Source organism: Dendropsophus ebraccatus, chromosome 4 (assembly GCF_027789765.1).
Source record: "Dendropsophus ebraccatus isolate aDenEbr1 chromosome 4, aDenEbr1.pat, whole genome shotgun sequence".
Classification (NCBI taxonomy): Eukaryota; Metazoa; Chordata; class Amphibia; order Anura; family Hylidae; genus Dendropsophus; species Dendropsophus ebraccatus.
The window spans coordinates 127,329,706-127,352,780 of record NC_091457.1 but is presented as its reverse complement, the minus strand read 5'-3'; the positions used below and the strand labels follow the sequence as shown (position 1 = coordinate 127,352,780).

Below are 23,075 nucleotides of genomic sequence, written 5' to 3'. Positions count from 1 at the left end.
TGACCTGGCGCGTCGGGCTTCAGGAGCTGAAATCTCTGTGACCCGACCGCATCAGGAAGCGGGACCCGGCGCAATGAGGTAAGTATAGGGCGCTCTAACGGGGGGTCGGGAGCCTGTCACCCCGGCACGGGGGGGTGACAGGTATCCTTTAAATCTTGGTGCCACTGTACTGACACAGTCGCATGGCTGTTCGTAATTCCGGTCTGTAGCGCATTTTCCTTGCACTGTCCATAATCAAGGAACATGTAATGCTCCCTTAGGGCCCTATTACATGAAGTGATAATCTGCTGAATCAGGCTGATTATGGCTTACTGAAATAGAGAGAACGATCAGCCCAACGATCATCAGCTATTGTTTCTTTAGGTCAAGACCTAAAATCATCTGTCGTCAGGCACGCATCTCTACGTGTAATAGGGATGCGTACCTGGCGGCTGATGACTATAGTATAAAATAATAAAGTATTAACTAACCTTACCACATTCCCGTGTGTCCTCAGAGGCCCTCTTTTCCGGTCTCTACACTGACAGCCGCAACCAGTGATTGAGCGGCTTCGGCCTGTGAGTGCAGAGACCGGAACAGAGGGCAGAACTGCAGACACCGTGGAAGGCCTCAGAGGACACAGAGGAGCGTAGTAAGGTAAGTAAATACTTTATTATTTTACTAAAGCCTAAAGACACTCCATGCCCTTGCTGTCCGATAGTTGTCCAGCATAACAGCTGGACAACTATGATAGCCGATCGGCGCTCTTTTACAGTTTATGATTGGGCCGTTTAATAGAACCCTTAGACTTACAAAATAAGTCAATGCCAGCAAAAAAGTATTCTGACGTGCACAATGCAGGCCTATCGACTGTAATGAACCAAACATAGTCATCTAGTGACTACATTCTGTCTATTCTCTAACAAACTCCCTGCAGGCATGCTGTAGTCTGTAAGATAAAAACACAGCCCTAGGGTGGTGTGACACACCATATGGCTATGTTCACACTATGTAAAAAAAAAGACGCCCGTATTTCATAACAACGGATGTAATCGTGCAAACAACGGCCGTTATTTGTGAAATAACAGCCACTGTTTGCGCAATTATGGCCGGTGTTATGAATTCTGGAAGTGCTTTTTACGTAGTGTGAACCCGGCCTATAATTGGAATAAGCCACTGCAACTTTTGAGGCAGTTATTCAGAGCAAAGCCAGTGGATCCAGCAAGAAGGAGACGTATTAGTCTACGGTTTATATATCCTGCTAATTATTTAAGGGGTACTCTGATCTTGACAAGTTACACCCTATGCAAAGAAGGGGTCTGTGGAGTCTCAGTTACGAGTCTCAAAACACGGGAATAGCCAGATATCCCTCTCTCCAGAGAAGGAAGCCCGTTGCCAAGGGGTGCCTCCTAGTGGGGAAAGCACCAAACCACCCTGAGACGTAGCCCCTCAGGTCCTCACTCTGTTGCGAGCTTTGGGACCTTAATAGGGAAACACCAGGGTGGCCCCTGTAAGTCAAAGTCTAACTCTGTGGCGAGTATAACGACATAAGACAAGGGTTACCTAGGCTAGGCATCCATCCACAGACTGCAGTTTCGGGGTATTTGCCCCTCGTCAGTGTGGAGTAGGATTCTGGCTACCGGGGGCAATGAAAAATAGACAAGTTACACCCTATGCACAGTATTGACAGGATAGGGCATAACTAAGAGATTGTGGAGGGAGGTTTCAACTGCTAGAGCCCCCCATGATGTTGAGAACATGGAACTTGAAATTGGTGATGAATGGAGCGGTGGGCCGTGCATGCATACAATCGCTCCATTCATTTGGCTCTCTTTGGTGGCTCCATACAGAATGAATAGCAACATTTAACCTTGGCCACAGTGGTTGGATCCCCCACAATCTCTTAGTTAGGCCCTATTCTGTGTATTCTGTGGTTATGGTATAACTAGAGATGAGCAAACTTTGAGTAAGTTTTGGTTAATTCGAAACCAAACTGGAAAACATGGATTCGTCCTACGGCTGTATCCATGTTTGCCAGACAGCCTTAGGGTTGCATCCAACTTCCACCGGTAGTCAAATGTCTAGAGTTTGGGTTCAGACGAACCCGAACATACTCGAAGTTCACTCTTCTACAGGTATAACTTGTCCAGATGGGAACATCCCTTCAAGCCACTCTGGCTTTGGTTTAAATAAAAAAGAACTAAACAGTCATGTTTCTAAATCACTTTTTGAGTCAGATCACTAAAGGAACAAATTGTTAACTGCATCTATCAGTTTAGCATCAGCATATGTTCACATGTGAGGACTGCAGCAAATGTGTTGTAGAACATGTGAGAAAAGAGCAGATCTACATACCCTTTCAGTTCATGCTGCCTTCCTAAAGGTGGTCCACCCTTACAGGTAAATCATCTGTAGTGATTTTATAGGAATGTGCAATAATCCACATTACATAACATGGATTTTACAAGGTCCCTTTTAATTGTACAGTATATTAAATATAAAATGAACAAAAAAAAGGCAAAAGGGTTTTGTGGATTTCCCTGATCTCAAATTTTTGACCATCGTATGCAAAGCAGAGAACAAAAGATTTCTTAAAGGAACATAAAAAGTGTTTTTCTTCTGTCCCCTGAACAATGGAACGGCAAGGGCACTTCTCTCTACCTACATAATAAGAGCACACTTGCTCAGGTGTGATCTACAGGACACAGTGGCCGTAGCAATAAGTTTATGAAAGCAAATTCAACAACTTACCAAGGAATCGTGTAAATTCCCATTGATTAGAAGATCAGTAAACTTTGGACTGTGTAATCTGGCAATAGTATCGGACAAAGGGAACAGGCATCTTTTGTATATCAGTTTAGGGCTCTGGAACATATTGGTAAAAGTAATGACAATCCTATATACATGAAATATGAGAGTGAATGTCTCCTTTTCTTCTTAACCTCTACTAAACACAATTAAACTTGCATAACCAGCGGGCAGCTTTACATTGAAGAAGAAAGTGGTTTTCGAGTGGGAAAGGTTCTTTAGACATGCAGCATAAAGGCAGACTTTGTTGGGGTCAGGTGGCAGGAATTGTAAGGAGTGACTGTCCCTGGTGAAAATCTATTCTCCGAGATTACTTTGAGAAAATACATCAATGTGGTAAAGGCTCGAGAAGAATGTAACATGTCAGGAAGAGGGTCCTCAATGGTCACGTCCATAACAAACTTTACACAGCTGCTTATCAGAGGTTACGTGGAACATTTCAAGGTGATAACTACTACGAAACTATAGTGTCATTCACAGTTAGCCTAGCTTCATACTGTGTTAAATGGGCACTGCCATTTAAAAAAACCTTTGACCTGTCAAAAGTGTTGACCGGTGAGGGCCTGATAGTTTAAACCGTGACCAATCAGGAGACCGCGTGAAGCGCATTTAATCCCGACTCCGTGTCACGTAACTAAGATTTCTAATTTTCAAAGCAAGTCTATGGGGTCCGCCTAGTTCACAGACAAGGAACAGGGAGAGGAGTGCGCGGCAGCGATATAGTAACAGTGTTAAAAATACTCCATATGCCTCAGGCTAAGTTCACACATAGTATTTGGTTTTTATTTTGGTCAGTAGTTTTTTTTTTTTTGCTAATTACTGACAAAAAGGTGTGCCAAAATTAGGCTAAATATTGACTAAAAACTATTGAGGGGAAAGGTATTTACAATGGCAAACTCTCCATATTTCTGTTCTATGAAGCACTAAAGTTTGGCACACATCAGGTACACAGCACTTACTATTTCAGGACACCATTTGGGTGACACTTTTTCCGCTTATGTGTGAAACTAGCCTAAGGGTACATTTACATGGTTTAGATTTCCTACAAACACATTTTTAATTATGTACATGGACCCCATATAGCCCCATTCAATGAAACTTCATATACACACACAGTATTCTGACTTTTGGTCCGCTTTTTCAAAGATCAATAATAGTTGAAAAAGATGTGTTGGAAGAAAGCCTCAGAGGGTAATTTTTTTTTTAACAAACTTCACACCTTGAATTCGTCCTATAATGCATAAAATTTTATACCAAGAGCATACAAGGCATTTGGTAGTGGTCATATGGCCATGACAGCTGCCGAACCAAACAAACGGCATAGGGGACATGGATAACAAGTGTCTTATATCTCTAACAATAGCCATCTTTATTTGGAAAATCCATTTGGAATGGACTCACACATGCTGTTTTTGGGACCAAATCCAGGAATGGATCCAAAAAGAAATAGTGATATTAAATGTACTTCTACCATGGTTTACACTGTATAGGATATAGGTGATTAGTGTGGTATGAAACATTTAAAAAGGAATACACACCTTTCCGCCATAATAGTACCAGCACCTTCCTTAAAGGAGAAGTCCGGTGAAAATTTTTATTAAGGTACTGTATTGTCCCCCAAAAGTTACACAAATCACCAATATACACTTATTACGGGAAATGCTTTTTCTCTGCACTTACTACTGCATCAAGGCTTCACTTCCTGGATAACATGGTGATGTCACTTCCTGGATAAAATGGTGATGACACAACCCGACTCTCAGAGCTGTGCGGGCTGTGGCTGCTGGAGAGGATAATTGCAGGGGGACACTGAGGGACACAGGGCACTGGAGGGACACTGAGCATCCCTCTGCCATCATCCTCTCCAGCAGCCACAGCCCGCACAGCTCTGGGAGTCGGGTCATGACATCACCATTTTATCCAGGAAGTGAAGCTTTGATGCAGTAGTAAGTGCAGGGAAAAAACACTTTATGTGCATTTCCCGTAATAAGTGTAGATTGGTGATTTGTATAACTTTTGGGGGGGCAACACAATACGTTAAAAATTCGCCGGACTTCTCCTTTAAACCTCTACATCTTAAAATGTTAAAATACATAGCATTTTCCAAAAAAATTGTTGGCAACTGTTCCATATTTTCCTAGAAGCACTGGGGTGGCATCCAACTTCATCTGCTGGGAGTCGAATATTGAGTGTTAGGGTTTGGAGAAAGTTTCTGAACCTCAACACTCTGGCAAGTTTGCTCAACACTAGTTGTGACATTTTATTTTGCATTCAAAACATACAAAACACAGCAATCACTGAGCTCAGGGAGATCAGTGGGAAAAAAAAAATCCAATGAAATGCTCACTCAAGAGTGTGCATTGATACACTGCCCCCTATAAATTTAAATATGCAAAAAAAAGGGGTCCGTTGAGCCTCAGTTGTGAGTCTTTAAACATGGGAATAGCCAGATATCCCTACAGAGAAGGAAAGCCTGTTGCCAAGGGGTGCCTCCTAGTGGGGAAATCACCAAACCACCCTGATACCTCAATCGGTTGTGAGTATTGGAACATAAATAGGGAAATACCGGGGTGGCCCCTTAAGCGTCAAAGTGTAACTCGGTTCTGAGTATTGTGACATGACAAGGGTTTACCAAAGCCAGGCATCTATCCACAGACAGCTGTTTCGGGGTATTTGCCCCTCATCAGTGTAGAGCAGGATTCTGACTAATGGGGCCAATGAAAAGTAGAACAAAACAAGAACCCTGCTCCACACTGACGAGGGGCAAATACCCTGAAACAGCTGTCTGTGGATGGATGCCTGGCTTTGGTAATCCCTTGTCATTTTGCAATACTTGCACCTTGAGTTAGACTTTGACGTAAAAGGGGCCACCCTGGTATTTCCTTATTCATGTTCCAATACTTGCAACCGAGTGGGACTTAAGGGGCTATGTATCAGGGTGGTTTGGTGATCTCCCCACTGAAAGGTAACCCTTGGCAACAGGTTTTCCTTTCCCGCAATTGAGGCTCCACGGACCCCTTTTTTACGCTTTAAAAAAAAATAGCATGCTCTAAGTATGGTGTCATTTTTCTCCACAGGCTTCTCAATAGAAGAGAAAAAAAAGTGCTGACCAAAAACGAACAAACAAAAGAATCATGCAACAATTTAAACTTGGTTTGGAAATGTAAATATAATATGCAAAATACTATTTATCTTGTCATGGAGATGAAAACCAAGAATTATCTGCAGAGGAATAGAGAGAGGCCTATTCCTCTAAATCAGATGACCTCATGTAAAAAGGCTACAGGAGATCACTGAAAATACATGTACTCTATAAATAATAATATATAATAACAAAATTGTCCCATGCACATTGCCCATTGCACTTTGCTATATAATTACAGTATGTATGTTATTCGTATTGTTGAACTCTCTGAAAAGACACTTCTTTCCCTCACTCGAGGTTGTCTAGATAAATCATATGATCATAGATCACAACCGTTTCCACTTTCAGAATAATACATTCAATTTAGAATTTCACTTTTGCAAGACAAAAGAGATGTCTCCGTCTTTAAATTACAGGAAACATGATCTAGCTTCCTCGGGGCTACAAATAATGATCTGACTGCTGGCTTCACTGAATATTCCTTTTTTTAACATGATAAAATCTGAGTACAGAGACACCCAACAAAGCACCACAGAAGGCTATGTGAATGCGTCCAGCAGAAAATGCATTTAAATCCTGTTGACAAAAGCGAGCATGGGGCCACTCACCCCAGATAAGATCATCATTTTAGAATTTCCTGAATTGTTATAGTCTGCTTTTGTGTAAGTCCAGAGTATTGAATAACTTATAAATTAGTGTAAGGGTCCTATTAAACAAAGCGATTTTTCACAATCTCTGATTAACGATACACGTTAACGCACCTAAACGAGCGAACCTGAAATCATTCACAATTAGGGATGGTCTGAACCTGCCGAGGTTTGAACCCGAACGCTCGGCAGCAGATTCCCGCTGTCTGCCCGCTCCGTGGAGAGGGTGGATACAGCGGGAGTAACGCCTGGAAAACTGGGATACAGCCTATGGCTGTGGCTGTATCGCAGTTTTCCAGACGGTCCTCCCGCTGGATCCGCCCGCTCCACGGAGCGGGCAGACAGCGGGAATCATTACCGAGGGTTCGGGTTCGTACGAACGCGAACCGAACTCTGTTCGGACCATCCCTATTCACAATAATACACGGAATGAGAGTTGTTAGTTACAATCGCAATTACGATTGTTATTACAATCGTTCCTATATTTTATTGCATCAGTATACGAATTATCATGTGAATTATCATATGAACGAATGATGTGTACATACTATACACCGAAAGATTTAACAAACTATTAACAACGATTTTATGGTCAGCTCAAAGGATGCGATCCACAACATACCAACGAATTTTCTTTAGTCGTTGCCTGCATACACACAGAAATATTATTGCTTAAAGAAGCAGTTTACTATTTTTTTTATTTATTTCTTTTGCAAGATCGTTCAGCATTTCAATACCAGTGGCTTCTCTCGCTATAGATCTGACCATTTCCAATTTTTCGGAACCATGGCACCAGCCTTCCTACAAATCCCCTTACCTGCATGCACATGGAGACCAATTTCCAATCCTTCTGGGTTAGACTAGGAGACTGCAATTGAACTGAGTATGTGTGACCACCTCAGTGGATTCCAAAAGCAACAGAGAAGAAAAACAAAGCAGGGATATGGAAGATGAGAGAATATACAGTATATTCTCTTATCTAACCATGTAATCTGAAACAATAAGGAATAGTGTATATGCACAGAATGTACAACAAAATCTGGACATTTATTTATTTTTTGGGGCTGTATTAAAGCAACAAAGCCAAGACCACCATAGTTATACTTAAAGGGATTGCCCAGACCCAGAAAAGAAATTTAAATCGGCTCAGTGAGACAGTCCAATTTCTTTCTGTGAGGAGAAAGAAGTTCTAACCTGAGAACTCCTTCTAGCTTGTCCGGGCAGTCAGTGGGGTCTCTGCACCCAGACCCCAACTGATAAAAACTCCTGATGTGTCTCTATGACACGGTAAAAGTTTTTTTTAAATGACTGTAACACAACTGATCTGAGGCTACACAGCATCTTAAAAAAAAAAAAAAAAAAGACCCTATGGTCATCTAAACTCAGTTCACTTGACCAGCCAAGAGTACTGGTCAGAAATATTAATAAAAGTTCAGCAAATATGCCTTTCATCAGTGATATACCCTACTGTAAAGTGATCCTATTTGATCCAGTGTATTCCTTGAATTTTACATTTTCCATCATGCCTGGACAGCCAAATCCAAAGCTTTAGCTGTCCGGGCATGATGGGACTTGTGGTTTCGCAACAGCTGGAGGGCTGCAGTTTGGAGACCCATGGTGTAGAGATTTAAGATGGTAAGAACTCATGACACAGGTTGTGAACTTGAGTAGTTTGGCCAAAACTCATACTATACACTAAGGGTATGTGCAAACTTTGGAACCCAGGCAACTCTCCCCTGTGCATCTCTGGAATGGAGTCTATGGCACAGGCGGAGTGTGCACATACCCTAATACTTTCCATTTATCATGTTTAAAAATTTTCTAGTAACACTATAGGTTGACAGGAGAAGGAAAATCCTGGCTGGAAAATACATGGTTTTCTAACTATTCCCTGTATACTGTTCTCTACGAGGAGCTCACAGTGAGGAATGTATAGAGGGATGGGCGACTTTCTGCAAGTCTGTGCCGCAATCCTTTTTTTGAATCAAGGCCCGATTTCAATGTATGGCGCAGTTCTATTCACGGGCACCGGCCAGGGCTGAAGCACTGAAGGCGGGCCAGCCCACCCCAGTGGGAAGAAACCTTCTTTCCTCTGTGACATGGCTCTATTGATTTTAATGGGTTTCCTCCAGTACTTCAGCCTCGACCGGTGTCTAGAAAAATAGAACGGCGCCACACGCGGGAACCAGACCGCGGTTCAAAAAAAGGACCACGGCAGTGGCTTCCCCGCTCGGACACTGTTTAATCCATGTAGGAATCTTAAAGCGAATATACTACCGGTACATTCACTTTAAGGCTTTAACTCTGCCATTACTTCTGTCCTGCTTATACTACTTGTCTATATTTCCCCATCTTGCTCTTTCTTCACTTCCTCATCTCTCTTCCCGTATAACCAGAATTGAGTAAAGGATACAGCATACAGGAGCCTGGCAGACAATTCATTTCACCCTGGTCTTTCAGACCACTTGGCAGAGTGAAGTAAATGTAAATGATTGACTCTTTAAAGGCCTCTGTATTGGTTAATAGTTGGGGCACCTACAACACTATACAAAGTCATCCAATCCAGATGACTGTTTAGGTCCAGATTGCATACTCCAACATTGGTACTCATCTCGGTGATGGTCAAGTTAACCCTTCCCAACACTGGCCCAGATTTACTATTGCAAATGTGCCACAATTACGGGGTGTGACACCTGATCAGGGTTAACATCCTGTAAGTGAGGGGATTAACTGTATATGAAAATCAATATATATCAGTCTTCACTTGCTCCATTTGAAGATGACTGCTGGCTGCCAAACTTTTCACATTTGTGCAAAAGGGACAGCAATGCATTCTAAGAAAAATCTTATGGTCCTCATAAGTTACAATAGGTTTTAAAACTTTTTATGGAAAAATGGCTTAAAGGGTGCCGATATGGTTACTGGCAGCACAGTATAAATCTATAGTGCAGCACATGGAGCACACCAGCTTTCTGCCAATCAGGGTGCAGTGCCTCTCTCTGCCTGTCAATCATCCCCACACTGCGCACTGAAAGGCAGAGAGCTATGACTAGTCACAGGCGGCTTTCACCTCCTGGCCTTGCGCAGTGTAATAAAACATCTTTTTCTCCTGCTGTAAAGTTACTGCTGCTGTGGTTGGTGTGCTCAGCGAGTTGTACAGTAGATCTATACTGTGCTGCTGGGAAGCACAATCGTGCTGATTGGTTCCCTTTAAAGATAAGTGACTACAGATGAGTGAACACAAGCATGCATTTGACTGCTGCTGGCTGTAGAAGTTGGATGCAGCCCTAATGCCCATAGAACTGCATCCAACTTCTTCCGCCAACATTAATCAAATGCTGGACCGCCGTTCACTCATCTTTAAGGCTGGGTTCACACTACGTATATTTCAGTCAGTATTGTGGTCCTCATATTGCAACCAAAACCAGGAGTGGATTAAAAAGGCTCTGTTCACACAATGTTGAAACTGAGTGGATGGCCGCTATTTAATGGCAAATATTTGCTGTTATTTTAAAACAACGGCTGTTATTTCGAAATAATGGCCGTTATTTACTGTTATATGGCGGCCATCCACTCAATTTCACCATTGTGTGAACAGAGCCTTTCTGTGTTTTTAATCCACTCCTGGTTTTGGTTGCAATATGAGGACCACAATACTGACTGCAATATACGTAGTGTGAACCCAGCCTAATAGTGATGTCTTTAAAGGGAATATCTGGACAGCAGGAAAGGTCCTACTTTTTCGGCTCTCCAGCCACTCCACTTTCCCCCTCTGCCTGTTTGTGAAAGTAACTTACGCAAATGAGAGGAGAGAGGGATTGTGTTGCTGGCAGTGACAATAGCTCCCTGATGTTACCAATGTCAAGGCAACATCAGGAAGCTATTGGATATTGGGTGCGGGTGAAATCATACACTGCCCACAGTCAACAAAACATACTCCTGCCCCCTTCTCGTCTGCAAAAGTTACTTGCACGGATGGGCAGAGAGGGAAGGTAAAACCTTTCCTGCTCTCCGGATATCCCCTTTAAGGATGTCTTCTAATAAAATTGACACAACATCATGGTGGAACCTGACTGACACCAGTCATTGAGGTTTGTTGGGAGCTGTTGGTGACACGTAGTGTGAACACAGCCTAAGATGGATACAAACTTTAAACCTCTGCCAGCATATAGCACAATATGATAAAAAATAAAAGTAGCAAAGCTTATAGCTAAACCAGTGCCAGGCCCGACTTTGATTTGAATATTTCTTATGCATTTAAATCCCTTTGTTCAGCATAAATATGACTACCCACTCACAATTTTATACAATTTCTCCATCTTTTCCCTGAAATGGAGGCTTAAGTAGCTCTCTCGCTCTCTAATACATTTCATGTTCCATTTTCTCTTGCTCCAAACTCATTTCCTATGTATTTGGAATGAGCAGCAATTCACATCTATCAGCTCAAATAGCAGTTCATCACAGTCGAGAAAGGTTTTGGGTAATACAGACCAAAAGTAATCCAGCTCGTTGCTAACGTTAGTTCTATCAATCTTGGTAGACAATGGAGACCAACCAGAGACCAGCTGTCTCTCCCCCTCCAGCCCAGCATTACAATGGGCACAAAATGCAATGCGGAAATTAAAACTATTGATAGTTTAATGGACTGGGCACGGCTCTCCCCGGCCTCTGAAACACGCTGTTCTCAGTGATTAATGGACGGCATCGCCATCACGTCAAAGGTTTCCTCTTTGTAAACACGTAGTTCTGTTTTCTTCCGTTCCTAATGTATTGACATGCTCGGCTCAAGTCACTTCTGATGCCACAGGGGGATTATACAAGAAGCGCACAATTAACTCTGCTGTATACATCACTAGGTAGTATCTTTGATTGTCCATTACTCTTAAAGCGCAGCCCCGAAGGCCAGACTCCAGATAAGTATACTCAATCATTTCCAACACTGTACATAAGCAATCATATCAATTTATTGCCGAGTGGTTGGAAAATGTGCTGTTTGGGCGTCGGGGGATTTGGTTAATGTTTAAAATGTTCCATTTATGTAAATGGAGATGATGCATAAAGAGGTTCTAGGTATATGGAAGCTTATGGAAACCTGCATGTTTCTTATTCCCTAAATCTTGTATCTGTCATAACGCAAGGATTTTCTTCTAATTGATAGTTCACTTGTCAGATATATTTCAGCCCCCTGTGTTTAGTCGGAATATGGAAATACAGTTAAGCTTGTGTATGATCTGTCTGCTATACAGCCCGAGAAAACATTACAGCCTATCACATACTGTATATGAAGGGCTTTTGTTTTCCCATCAACTCCCTCTCCTTATTCCCCTCAAGGGCTCAAGCACACTAAGCAAAAGAGGCGGATTCTTAAGCGGATTCCACCGATTTTCTGCCACTGATCCACTTTTTGCCCAAAGAATTGACATGTCAATTCTTTGGGCGGGTTCTGCTAGAGGAATCCTATAGAAGTCAATGGGGGCTTAAATTCTGCATGAATTCCGCTCGCATTCCGCTCGAATTCTGCTCAAATTCTGCCAAGCTGAATAGGTGAAGAATTTCAAGTAGAAAACTTTCCTCTTTAATTCCTCACTGAATATTCGCCTATTCCTCAGTGTGAACATACCCTTAACATCCAGCTGTAGCGGTAGAGGAACCCAACAGAAAGTGTTTGATTCTCCTGCAGTGCCACAACAGGTGAGATGAAGCATTACACAGTTCGGGATGTTCTTTTTTTTTTTTTTTTAAAGGACAACTCCGGCGAAAATTTTTTTTGCCTTATTTAACACACATTACAAAGTTATATAACTTTGTAATGTGGTTAAATACCCGGTCTGGCCCCCTTCCCCCACTTTCCGACCCCCGACCCCCCACCCCCCACCCCGGAAGTTAAAGAATGTATACATTACCTATTACGGTCGTCACGGTCCTCTTCTCTGGTGTCAGGTGACGTCAGAGCTGGGGGGCGGTCCGGGTCTTCTTCCTCTTCGGCGTCTTCATTGAGAGTGAATGGGAGAGAAAAGGCTGCTGGTGCACATGCGCACCAGCAGCCTTTTCATTGGCTGGAGCGCATCACATGGCTTCCAGCTTGCTCAGCCCTGATTGGCTGAGCTTGCTGGAAGCCATGTGATGCGCTCCAGCCAATGAAAAGGCTGCCGGTGCGCAAGCGCACTGGCAGCCTTTTCTCTCTCATGGACCCGGAAGCAAGAGACATCGCTGGACGGCGGAGGCAGGTGACGGTGAGGCAGACGGCGGGCGAATGAAGTGGCGATCGTCACCGGAGGGGTGGTGAGTATGGTGTCTGTGTTTTTTTTTTGGGGGGGTCCCGCCGGAGTTGTCCTTTAATTACATAGTGCTAAAATCCATCTGCTGTTTTCTTCCCTCACGATCTGTGCACTGTATAAAACACCTGTATATATCACAAACAGGCCTTCTGCATAACCATAGGCTCACCCTGCTTTAGCTGCATAACATTGGACATAACTGCAGTGGGCAAAGCTCCTCTGTTTAATTGTAGGTAGAGATGAGTGCAACTCCCGATTGGTCAGCATGTGAATACCGGTGGCTAAAGAAGTTGGATGCATCCCTAAGGCTGCCTGAAAAAAACATGGATACAGCCATTGGCCATAGGGATGCATCCAACTTCTTCAGAAACCGGTATTCACATGCTGACCGATAGGACTTAAGCATGCTCGAGTTGCACTAATCTCTAATTACAGGTAAATACATGATTAACGGATTAAAAAACAAAAAAATAAGACAAAACACCTTTCCAGCAATAGGTATAACACAGTTTCATGTTTACCTCAACTGTTTCTTTAAAGGAGAAGTCCGGCCAAAATTTATTTTTTATATGTTATTACTGATGGAAAGTTATACAATTTTCTAATGTACATTAATTATGGGAAATGCTCATATATTGCTATTTCCCTTAATTTAGTGTATCAGGAAGTGTTAGAATTATCTCTGAAGCAGTGACGTCACGACGAAAGGTGTAATTCCTATGGAGTGTCCAGCAGGGGGCGCACTATATATAGAAGTCAATGAGTACCATATATAGTGCGCCCCTGCTGGACACTCCATTGGAATTACAATGCATGTGTATGTAAAATGTAGTATACAGTGTTTTTGATTGAATACATTTATGAAATACTTTGGGGAGCAAGTGTCCTTGCTCCCCAAAATATTCCATAAATGTAAGCAATCAGTACATAACAGTAAGCACGCCGAATCGCCGCCGCCCGCCGCTACCGAACGCCCGCTGCTCTGGACTACTGAACTACTACTCTCCCCACCTGCTCATAGCAAGCACAGGTGATGGGAGAGTAGTAGCTGGGTTATATCTCCGAGATCGCCGCCGCTGATGCCGCACAGGGGAGCCGCTAATCACTGCAGCCATCACCCCCCTCCTGCTGCTTTACTCTCTGAGATATAATCCGGCTACTACTCTCCCATCACCTGCGCATGCTATGAGCAGGTGGGAAGAGTAGTAGCTCGCCGCCGCCGCTGATGCTGCCGTGCAGGGGAGCCGCTCATCACTGCAGCCATCATGCCCCTCCGCTCCCCCCTCCTGCTGCTTCCTTACACTATCTGATGGCTGACTCCTCGCCCGGCCGCCGACACGTGTGATCGGAGAGCGGCGGCCGGGCGGGGAGTCAGTTCAATTCAATCAAAAACACTGTATACTACATTTTACATACACATCCATTGTAATTCCAATGGAGTGTCCAGCAGGGGCGCACTATATATAGAAGTCAATGGTACTTATTGACTTCTATATATAGTGCGCCCCCTGCTGGACGCTCCATAGGAATTACACCTTTCGTCGTGACGTCACTGCTTCAGAGATAATTCTAACACTTCCTGATACACTAAATTAAGGGAAATAGCAGTATATGAGCATTTCCCATAATTAATGTACATTAGAAAATTGTATAACTTTCCATCAATAATAACATATAAAAAATAAATTTTGGCCGGACTTCTCCTTTAAATAGTCAATAATTTTTTAACAATCCGTTTGAGGCTGTTGAGTTTTCCATGAGTTATAGTTTTATTTGTGGCCATTACAAAACATGCACTGTATACACAATTTTCACCAGTTTTCCAGTCTGTGCCATCTCTTTCAGTTGTTCCTTGTATCAGTAGATGGCGGCTACCTGCTATGCCTTCTATACACTGCACACATACAACACATCCATGAAGGACATTATAGAGCAGTAATGAGCAATGTAAGCTGTGAATCAAGTACTAGGGTAAGATAGAATAATTACTAAATGCTGCTTCTCCCTCTGTGTGTGCCCCTCTCCAGCCATACCACTCCCACCATAGACAACTAGGGGCAACAATTTTCTCTATTAAGATATATTACAATGTTACCTATATTTGCTTGTACTATTGATTTATGCAGTTTGTTGAAAAGTTAATGACCATTTAAAATGTTCATCCAGGATTATTTTCTTGCAAAAACAGCACCACCCCTGTCCTCAGGTTGCGTGTGGTATTACAATTCACCTCCATTCACTTCATTGGAACCGAGCGAAACCCACACCCAAACTGAGAAGTGTGGTGCCATTTCTGGAAAAAGCAGTCATGCTTTTTTTAAGCCTTGATTACACCTTTAAGTGTCACTGACATTTTCTTAGTTAATCAAAACCCAAGCCAGGAATACTTTGGTCTACAATATGTGCTATAAAGTGAATATCACGTCCCTATTGAGTAAATGATTCTCAGGTTATTGAACGGAAATTCAGATGAGCATTGACAAACATTCTATTTCTTACAATAAATGTAATATTTAATTTCTTGCATACATTCCCTATTGAAGTTACACAAGAACTGTTGGCTCTGGGGAAGAGCTCATTTGTAAAGTATATGTAATGGATAGGAGGGAGAAAAAAAAAGTCATCCTTACATTGAAAATGCAAAGCTGCAACCTAGACAATATATATGCCTTGATATTCTAATGCATAAGATATTTCTCCCGTCTGAAATGTGACCTTGTCACAGTGAAAAGTGGAAGAAAATTGTTCTAAAGTACTATATCATTTAGCAATTTTGCAAAACACATGCATGAAAGTTAAAGGTGAAAAGGCTTAACTCTGCCTCATTTGTATTATGATGAATACATTCACATCCTCCGTACAATGGAGTTCTTAACACTGGCATCAAGGGTGGCAAATTTCAAATGCTGGTTCTGTTCCAAGGAATTTTTAAAAGATAAGGTACTCGAACAAAAATGGCAGATTTAACGGAATACACAAAATCCATCTGCTTTTCAATTCATTTATAAGGCAGTCATTAAAGTACTTACAAACCTCATCCTGCCAGGACTGCGTCATCCAACGACAGAGACCCTTCCTCCTTTATCTCCTCATAGTAGGGGTTGAGTTTTATCCATAAGCCCCCTGGGTTATCTGTCGTATTGTGTTTAGTAACTACACACTCCTGAACATTGTTACTGCAACACCAAGAAGGAAAAGTTGTGGAATTATGGAAATCACAGAATCGGTAGAGGAGTTAATGATATGCAAATGGAAGCAAAATATTCAAGACATCTTAATTTATTTAGCATTAAAAGGGTGGTGTCACTGAGCAGAGGGTATAATCAGATGTGTCCCACATACATGTATGTAAAGGAGAACACATATGCTGTTTTAGTAAAGTAGCTTCTGATTTCTTCCTGGTTTCCTCTATGAACTGTGACCCTTGCTTGCAGGTAAAAGGGGTATTCCCCTTAAGAAAATCTAACCCTGTTGAACTCCTACCCATAATCTAAGCTTGTTTGTAATAGGTTTCTATTACATGAATTGAACCGTTTGTCTGATGTACATCCTGAAGCTGCAGTAAATTGTCACTTCCTGGTCCAACTGGTCCACTTCCTTGTCTCCACTCCTCTGTCCTCCCGCTCCCTTCTGAGACCAAAGTCTGATCTGTCTCTTCTGTTGCCGGGCAAGCTGTAACCCCTTATCTTTAACCCGCCCACCACTGACATCACACCAATCATTGGGCACATGGCCAAGGAGAGGGGCAACAACAAAACAGTGATAGCCTTCAGAGCAGTATAGGGAAAAGGAAACACATTTTCATCTATTTATGATAGATGTTGTTTACAGTGTAAGGGTACGTTCACACTTACCGAATCCGCAGCTGATTTTATTTAAATAACTGAACACAGCATCAAATCTGCACCATCAAATCTGCTGCGGATCCTGTAGGTGTGAACGCACCCTTAAGCAGAAGCAGACTGAGCCAGCGATGAGCAGATACTACAAGACGAGGCAGATACTTGGAAGTTGGCTCTGAGGTCTAATAAATGCTGGGAGATGTATTTTCCTGGCTGGCACCATCTTGGATATAGGCCAGCTGTTAGAAAAACTTGTAACTCAGGAAGGGCAGCAGCTAGAAAGACGGGAGATGGCTCAAAATACTTAGGGTGACTTGGAAACATCAGATAGGTTTGGTAGCATTTAATTCTTTAGCTCTTAGGTGGAATACCCCTTTAAATAAAAAACAACTGCTAGTATTAATGGGACAGATCATGTGACTGCAACTAAACTGAGCTTGAGTTACCCAACCTAGTGAATGCCTAGTGGGCCTTAACCAAGGGCAACAAGTTATCTCTCAAACGATACATTTTAAGAAATGCTTGTAAATTTAATATATGTTTCAATTACCATAATGCATCTGTATAAACTTGGTATTCTTTGTGACAACCCCCTTTTAGGTATGAGCGCCTAGCTTTGAAATCCACACACCTGGCTGACTTGTATACTGCTGTATGGGACTTTTGAATAAATGTCTGGTACTGACCAGCCCCCTAGTGGTGTCCCTAGGTACAAGGGTATATGAAGTGACTCTCCACTATATTTTGCACATTAACCTCATGTCACGCTCCAAATGGTCTACATTTCACAATGATACAGGGATGTTGGCAGTAGCTATACAGACTTCTAATAAGCAGAGAAAGACACATATTACCTCCCCCCCAAGGATTCACAGTACCTTGAGGTGGATGGAGGGGTTCACATAGGGTGAAGGTTTCCACTGTGCACACAACATCATAATGGGAAAGTTCTAGGCCAACAGCTGGTGTAATAATGCTTTATGTGAAACAGAGTAAATACTATCACACACAACATCTGATATCACACAAGGATGTTGATACAGATAGTGAAATTGCTACTGTTGGCACAGGCGACACCATCGTTAGTACTGGAATAGTGGAAAAATAAAAGGACACTAAGCTTATCTGGGTTGGGAAAAAAAATATATATATTCGCCTAGAGCCAGGGCTAAAAGCAACTACACACCGTGCCACTTAATACACTATGTGCAGGACATGCTTGTAAGGGGAAAAAAAAGAGTTCCATGGGTTAACAACTAAAAAAAACAATGTTGCACCACCTCTTAAAATTAGCTTTCCCTCTAAGCTAATGTTTTTGCTCCTTAAAGCAACTCTGTACCCACAATCTGACCCAGTGTCGGACTGGCCCACCAGAGGACCAGAGAATCCTCCGGTGGGCCCCCAGATTTAGAACCTGCACAAACACTGACTGACATGACTTTTCTCATTGGTTCTTCATTGGTGGGCCCCAGATACCCCACTAATCTGACCCCCCCAAACCACTTGTACCTTCAGATAGCTGCTTTTAATTCAAGATCTGTCCTGCGTCCGTTTGGCAGGTGATGCAGTTATTGTCCTAAAAAAAACAACTTTTAAAATGCCCTACGGGAGTGGCCTAGATTGTGTATGCATTAGGCTGGCACAACCTCTCTGTCCCTCCTCCCCACCCTCCTCATCATTAGAAATGCTCCAGGTAGATTGCCTACTATTCCCCACCCTGTGTCAGCCTGGCACATGGGCTGGATCGTTAAGACACCTGTGCAAATGTTTAGCATGGAGAAAATGTTCCAGTGGCAATCCTAATGATGAAGAGGAAGGGAGGGGTGGGGCAAAGTTAGGGCACAGATATTCTAAGCCACGCCCGTTGGGCACGGGGCTGCAAGTTTAAAAGTTGTTTTTTAGGACAATAACTGCATCAACTGCCGAACATACCCCAGGACAGATCTTGGAGTAAAAGCAGCTATCCGAAGGTACAAGTGGTTTGGGGGGTCAGATTGTGGGTACAGATTCGCTTTAAATGCTAAGTGTTTGAGTTCAGAGAAGTTGTCAAACACAGATACTCAACACTAGAACACTAGAAGTGACCCATCAGTACAGATCTGTTTTCGGCTTCTTGCATCTTGTTGGGACTCAACAGGGTACCAAAAAAGTAATAAGAGGAGAGCACCATAAAGCGGTCTACAGATAGGCCACTTCTCCTTCTGGGGATGTTTTCTGGCCTGGCAGAGGAGAGAAGCTGTTGCAGGGAAAATGCAATATTACATCCCTACTATTCCGGTGAATAGCCGACCATGTCAAGTATGGATCTGACAGATCAGCCGCAGTGGGTCTCCAAGGGAGCTTTGGAGCATGTCTTTATGAAGGATGCCTTTAAGAGACCACCCTTTATTACATAAAATTAGTAGAAAAGTAAAAAAAAAGATAGAACTATTAGAACTCCATCCCTGATTGGGTTTACAGAATAATTGTTCTCTGCAACCAGTGTCTAATTAGAAAAGTTTGTGAGGTGCAGAAAGTTTTTGCACATTTGTTTCGCTAGATTGTGAAGTCCTTCTTGCATTCATAGACTGGCGCTGTTATTACATGGGAACAAGATTTCTTAGAGCCACGTACAATTAATTGAATGTCCTTTCTAAAATGAGAAGGTGCTCAACAGAGTATCACGACTTTAGGTACTCAACAAGCGCATTATGCAAATTGCCTCTAATTAATTCACAAAATTCAATTTGTCTCGTCCGTGCTGGTAAAACTGCGCTATGTAAACTGCAAACATAATGATGGATTCACCGTAAGAGGTAGAAAAATAAATAAGTAAAAAATTTACGAGGCAAAATACCACACACATCTTCAGTCTTCATTGTATATCCTGTACCTATACAAATTAATACTGAAAATAATATAATTATTCATACCTTGGTTTTAGTCACCTAACATGTAACATATGGAAATTTTATAAACAGTATATTTTAAGTTTTTTTTTTTTTTTACATAGTTTGTCCCCTAGTGAGAGACAATCAGTGAGATCACAAAGGGAACCGTGATGTGCTTGGTTATTTCCCCTGCAGCAGTGTCACTTAGGGATCGATCAGCAATATTGTGCTGCTATTGGTGGAAACCTGGGGGCGCTGTATTCATTCCTAGTTATGTGACAGCGGGTTCTGTTATTCCTGGCGTTTATCTGCACAATCAGAAATCGCCCTGTGTAATAAAGACAAGCTGAGGTGCCGATCATCGGCTGATCATTGTCTTTCAGCGAATTTAAAAATCATCGTCCGGAGACTGGGCATCACTACATGTAACAGGTATGCAGTGCGTGGTCGGTGGATGATAAAAAGGATAGAAAATAATAAAGTTATTAGATACCGCTTTAGGCTCCCCCGGTGTCCTCCTGCCTGTTCTGTGGACACTGCTGAACCCATCTGTGCAGTGACAGACTGCTCAGCCAATCACTGGCTGTGGCACTGTCCTGTCCAGTTCAGTGATTGGCTGAGCAGGCTGCCAATGCACAAACGGGCTTGGCAGTGTCAGTGGGGGTTGCAGTCAGCGGGGAACAGGCAGGAGGACACCAGGGAGCGTGAAGAGGTAAGTATAACTTTATTATTTTCTACATACAGCAAGAGCTGCACAGATATCGCTTATGATGTCAGTGCATCATCAAATGCAATGTGTAATAGACTCAGCAGCTAGATCTAGCAGATCAGCGTTCGTTCGCTTGCAAAACAGCCCTAAAGGCCCTATTACACCAACAGATCTGACGACAGATTATCTGCCAAAGATTTGAAGCCAAACCCAGGAACAGACTATACAGAGTTCAGGTCATAAAGGAAAAACTGGATTTCTCCTCTTTTCTAATCCACTCCTTGGTTTGGCTTCAAATCTTTGGCAGATAATCTGTCGTCAGATCTGTTGGTGAAATAGGGCCTAATGGTCCTTTTACACGGAACGATTTATCGTTCGAATTTGCACAATAACGACCGAATTCGAACGATAATCGTACGTGTAAACGCAGCGAACGATCAAACGACGAGTGAGAAATCGTCCATTTTGATCTTTCAACATGTTCTCAAATTATCGTTGTTCGTTCGCAAAAAATTCGCAGATCGTTCCGTGTAAACATTCTTTCAACGATTTCACCTGTGTGTGATAGGCTTAAGCGATCGCAAAACGATTTTTCCGTACGATGTATCGTTCCGTCTAAACGCTGACCGTTATAAAAAACACATCACTCATTCAAAATCGTTAATCGTGCGAATTATCGCTCAGTGTAAAAGTACCATTACTCTCAGGCTCCTCCAGAGGTAGCAGCTGATACCACTCCTGTCTAATGGGGAGAATTCCATTAACCCCTTCTTGCCCCATGAAGTACATATACAGGATGCTAAAGGGGTTATCCGGGATCGGTAAAAAAATAAAATAAAATAAACATGGATACTTCCAGCATTACTCTTGACTAGGGATGGTCCGAACTTGCCGAGGTTCTAGGGATGGTCCGAACTTGCCGAGGTTCGGGTTCGTATGAACCCGAATGCTCGGCATCAGATTCCCGCTGTCTGCCAGCTCCGTGCAGCGGGTGGATAAAGCGGGAAGACCACCTGGAAAACTGGGATACAGCCTATGGCTATATCTTTATTTTAACTTTATTTTGGGAGGAAAAGGTCATAGCAGTTGTAGAGAGACATTAAAGCGACTCTGTACCCACAATCTGACCCCCCTCCCCCCCCCCAGATTGTGGGTACAGAGTCGCTTTAATGTCTCTCTACAACTGCAATGACCTTTTCCTCCCAAAATAAAGTTTTTCATGCAAATAAGGCAGAAGATGTATCTGTTATTAGATTTTTTGTCTCCATATTTTGCATCTTTTAGCCTTTTTGTGTTCTTTTCCTTTCCTACATCATGACATCTTTAAACCTGCTGCTTTTTGAGACAAAAACAGCCCAAAAATCTTTTTCCATCCCACTTCCATCATTGTCTCTGACTGCCACTCAGTGTCCTGGCATGAGGGCAGACGGAGGTGTGTGAGAGCCGCAGAGACACTGGACACCGATTAGGTTACAGGTCCCTCTAGAGACACCAACTGCGCATGCTCCACGTCAGATCCCTCACTGCTATGGGAGAGAGAGGCTGGTGACTGTGCGGCGTTAGTCACGTGTGATAAGTTACAATGACATGACAGTATACTAAGCGATCAACAGTAAACAGCGAGTATAAGAGGTGAAATGGTACAGCCGTAAAGTATAGATAACGCCGCTGACGTCAGCACGTTCACCTGTTGCTCGACGTCGTTCCCAGTCGGCTGTTCCCTGGCGACCCTCAAGCTCTGGAGGAGAAGGCTCTCAGCATACTGGTCGGCTCTGGCAGCCAGTCCCCCCGCAGGCCCACTGTCCCCAGGCCCGGGCCGCCACAGCGCCATCTTGTCACGCCCGCCACATGTATTGTCAACACTTCCAGTGAGGCCGCTGATTGGTTGCGACGCCTCAGAGGAAAGCGCTGATTGGTTTGTTGGAGGGCAGTGGGCGTTCCTTGGACTTACCTGACACAGGTGACCGCCAGCGTGTGAGTCACTGAGCAGACGGCGGAGCGCGCGCGCGGCAGGGCGGTATCTGCACGGCGCTGTACACACGGGGGCGGAGGAGGAATGTCGCATAATTACTTCTTACTGTAGGAATTCAGAACGCTTACTCTTCTGGGTGAAATTAACTTAATGGTCATTTCCCTTTAAGCAGCCTGTATTGATTTGGGCCGTGTTCACACAGTAGGACACCGTTATCAAAACGGTATTAGTTGCCCAGTGCCCATAGCAAGCACTGACAGCCCAGCCTGCGTTTTATCAGAACATTTTAAGAAATTAAGATATTTTTTTCTCAATGTGAGGCTCATAAAATACAATGTAATTTCACCAAATTTGCAGAAAAATGTCAGTGTTGTATCACAATTGCGGGATTGGCAGCAACTCTGCCATGCCACCTCTCTAACCACTTTAAGGACTGAGACAATCGCGTTTGCTCTTTCGTTTTTTTTGTGTTTAACCCTTAGAGGAGCGGGCCAATTACAATATTAGCATTTTCGCTTTTTCCTCCTTGTGCTTAAAAGGCCATAGCACTTGCAATTTTTCACCTAGAGACCCACATGAGCCCTTATTTTTTGCGCCACTTATTGTACTTTGCAATGACAGGCTGAATTTGTTCATGAAGTACACTGCGAAACCAGGAAAAAATTCAATGTGTGGTGTATTTGGAGGGTATTTTTGTACGCCATTCGCCCTGGGGTAAAACTGAGTTGTTATATATGTTCCTCAAGTCGTTATAATTACAACGATATGTAACATGTATAACTTTTATTGTTTATTTTTATTTATAACATGGGGAAAGGGGGGTAA

General features: G+C 43.0%; 1 protein-coding gene and 1 long non-coding RNA gene across 7 annotated transcripts in view; one reads left to right on the top strand and one right to left on the bottom strand.

Annotated features, from left to right (window-relative positions):
• The window catches only part of LOC138788748 (uncharacterized), an 89,861-nt gene extending 83,249 nt beyond the window's left edge, over positions 1-6,612 (top strand). For all 3 annotated transcript variants that reach the window (XR_011362643.1, XR_011362644.1, XR_011362645.1), the window contains one exon: positions 5,865-6,612. This is a non-coding gene — a long non-coding RNA (uncharacterized lncRNA). The remainder of the gene's footprint in view (positions 1-5,864) is intronic.
• Positions 1-22,148, bottom strand: part of LOC138788747 (sortilin-like) — a 30,409-nt gene extending 8,261 nt beyond the window's left edge. The window contains exons 1-2 of one of the 4 annotated variants that reach the window (XR_011362641.1): positions 21,966-22,134; positions 15,887-16,033 (exon numbers count right to left, since the gene is read on the bottom strand). Coding sequence is in view for 2 of the 4 variants with exons in the window: in XM_069966965.1 (XP_069823066.1) it covers positions 21,966-22,109 (144 nt within the window). In the remaining 2 variants the exon portion in view is untranslated. Of the gene's footprint in view, positions 1-15,886; positions 16,034-17,577; positions 17,703-21,965 lie in introns of those variants that run through there. The other 3 variants (XR_011362642.1, XM_069966964.1, XM_069966965.1) reach the window with 3 other exon arrangements.
• Between the last annotated feature and the right edge of the window lie 927 nt (positions 22,149-23,075).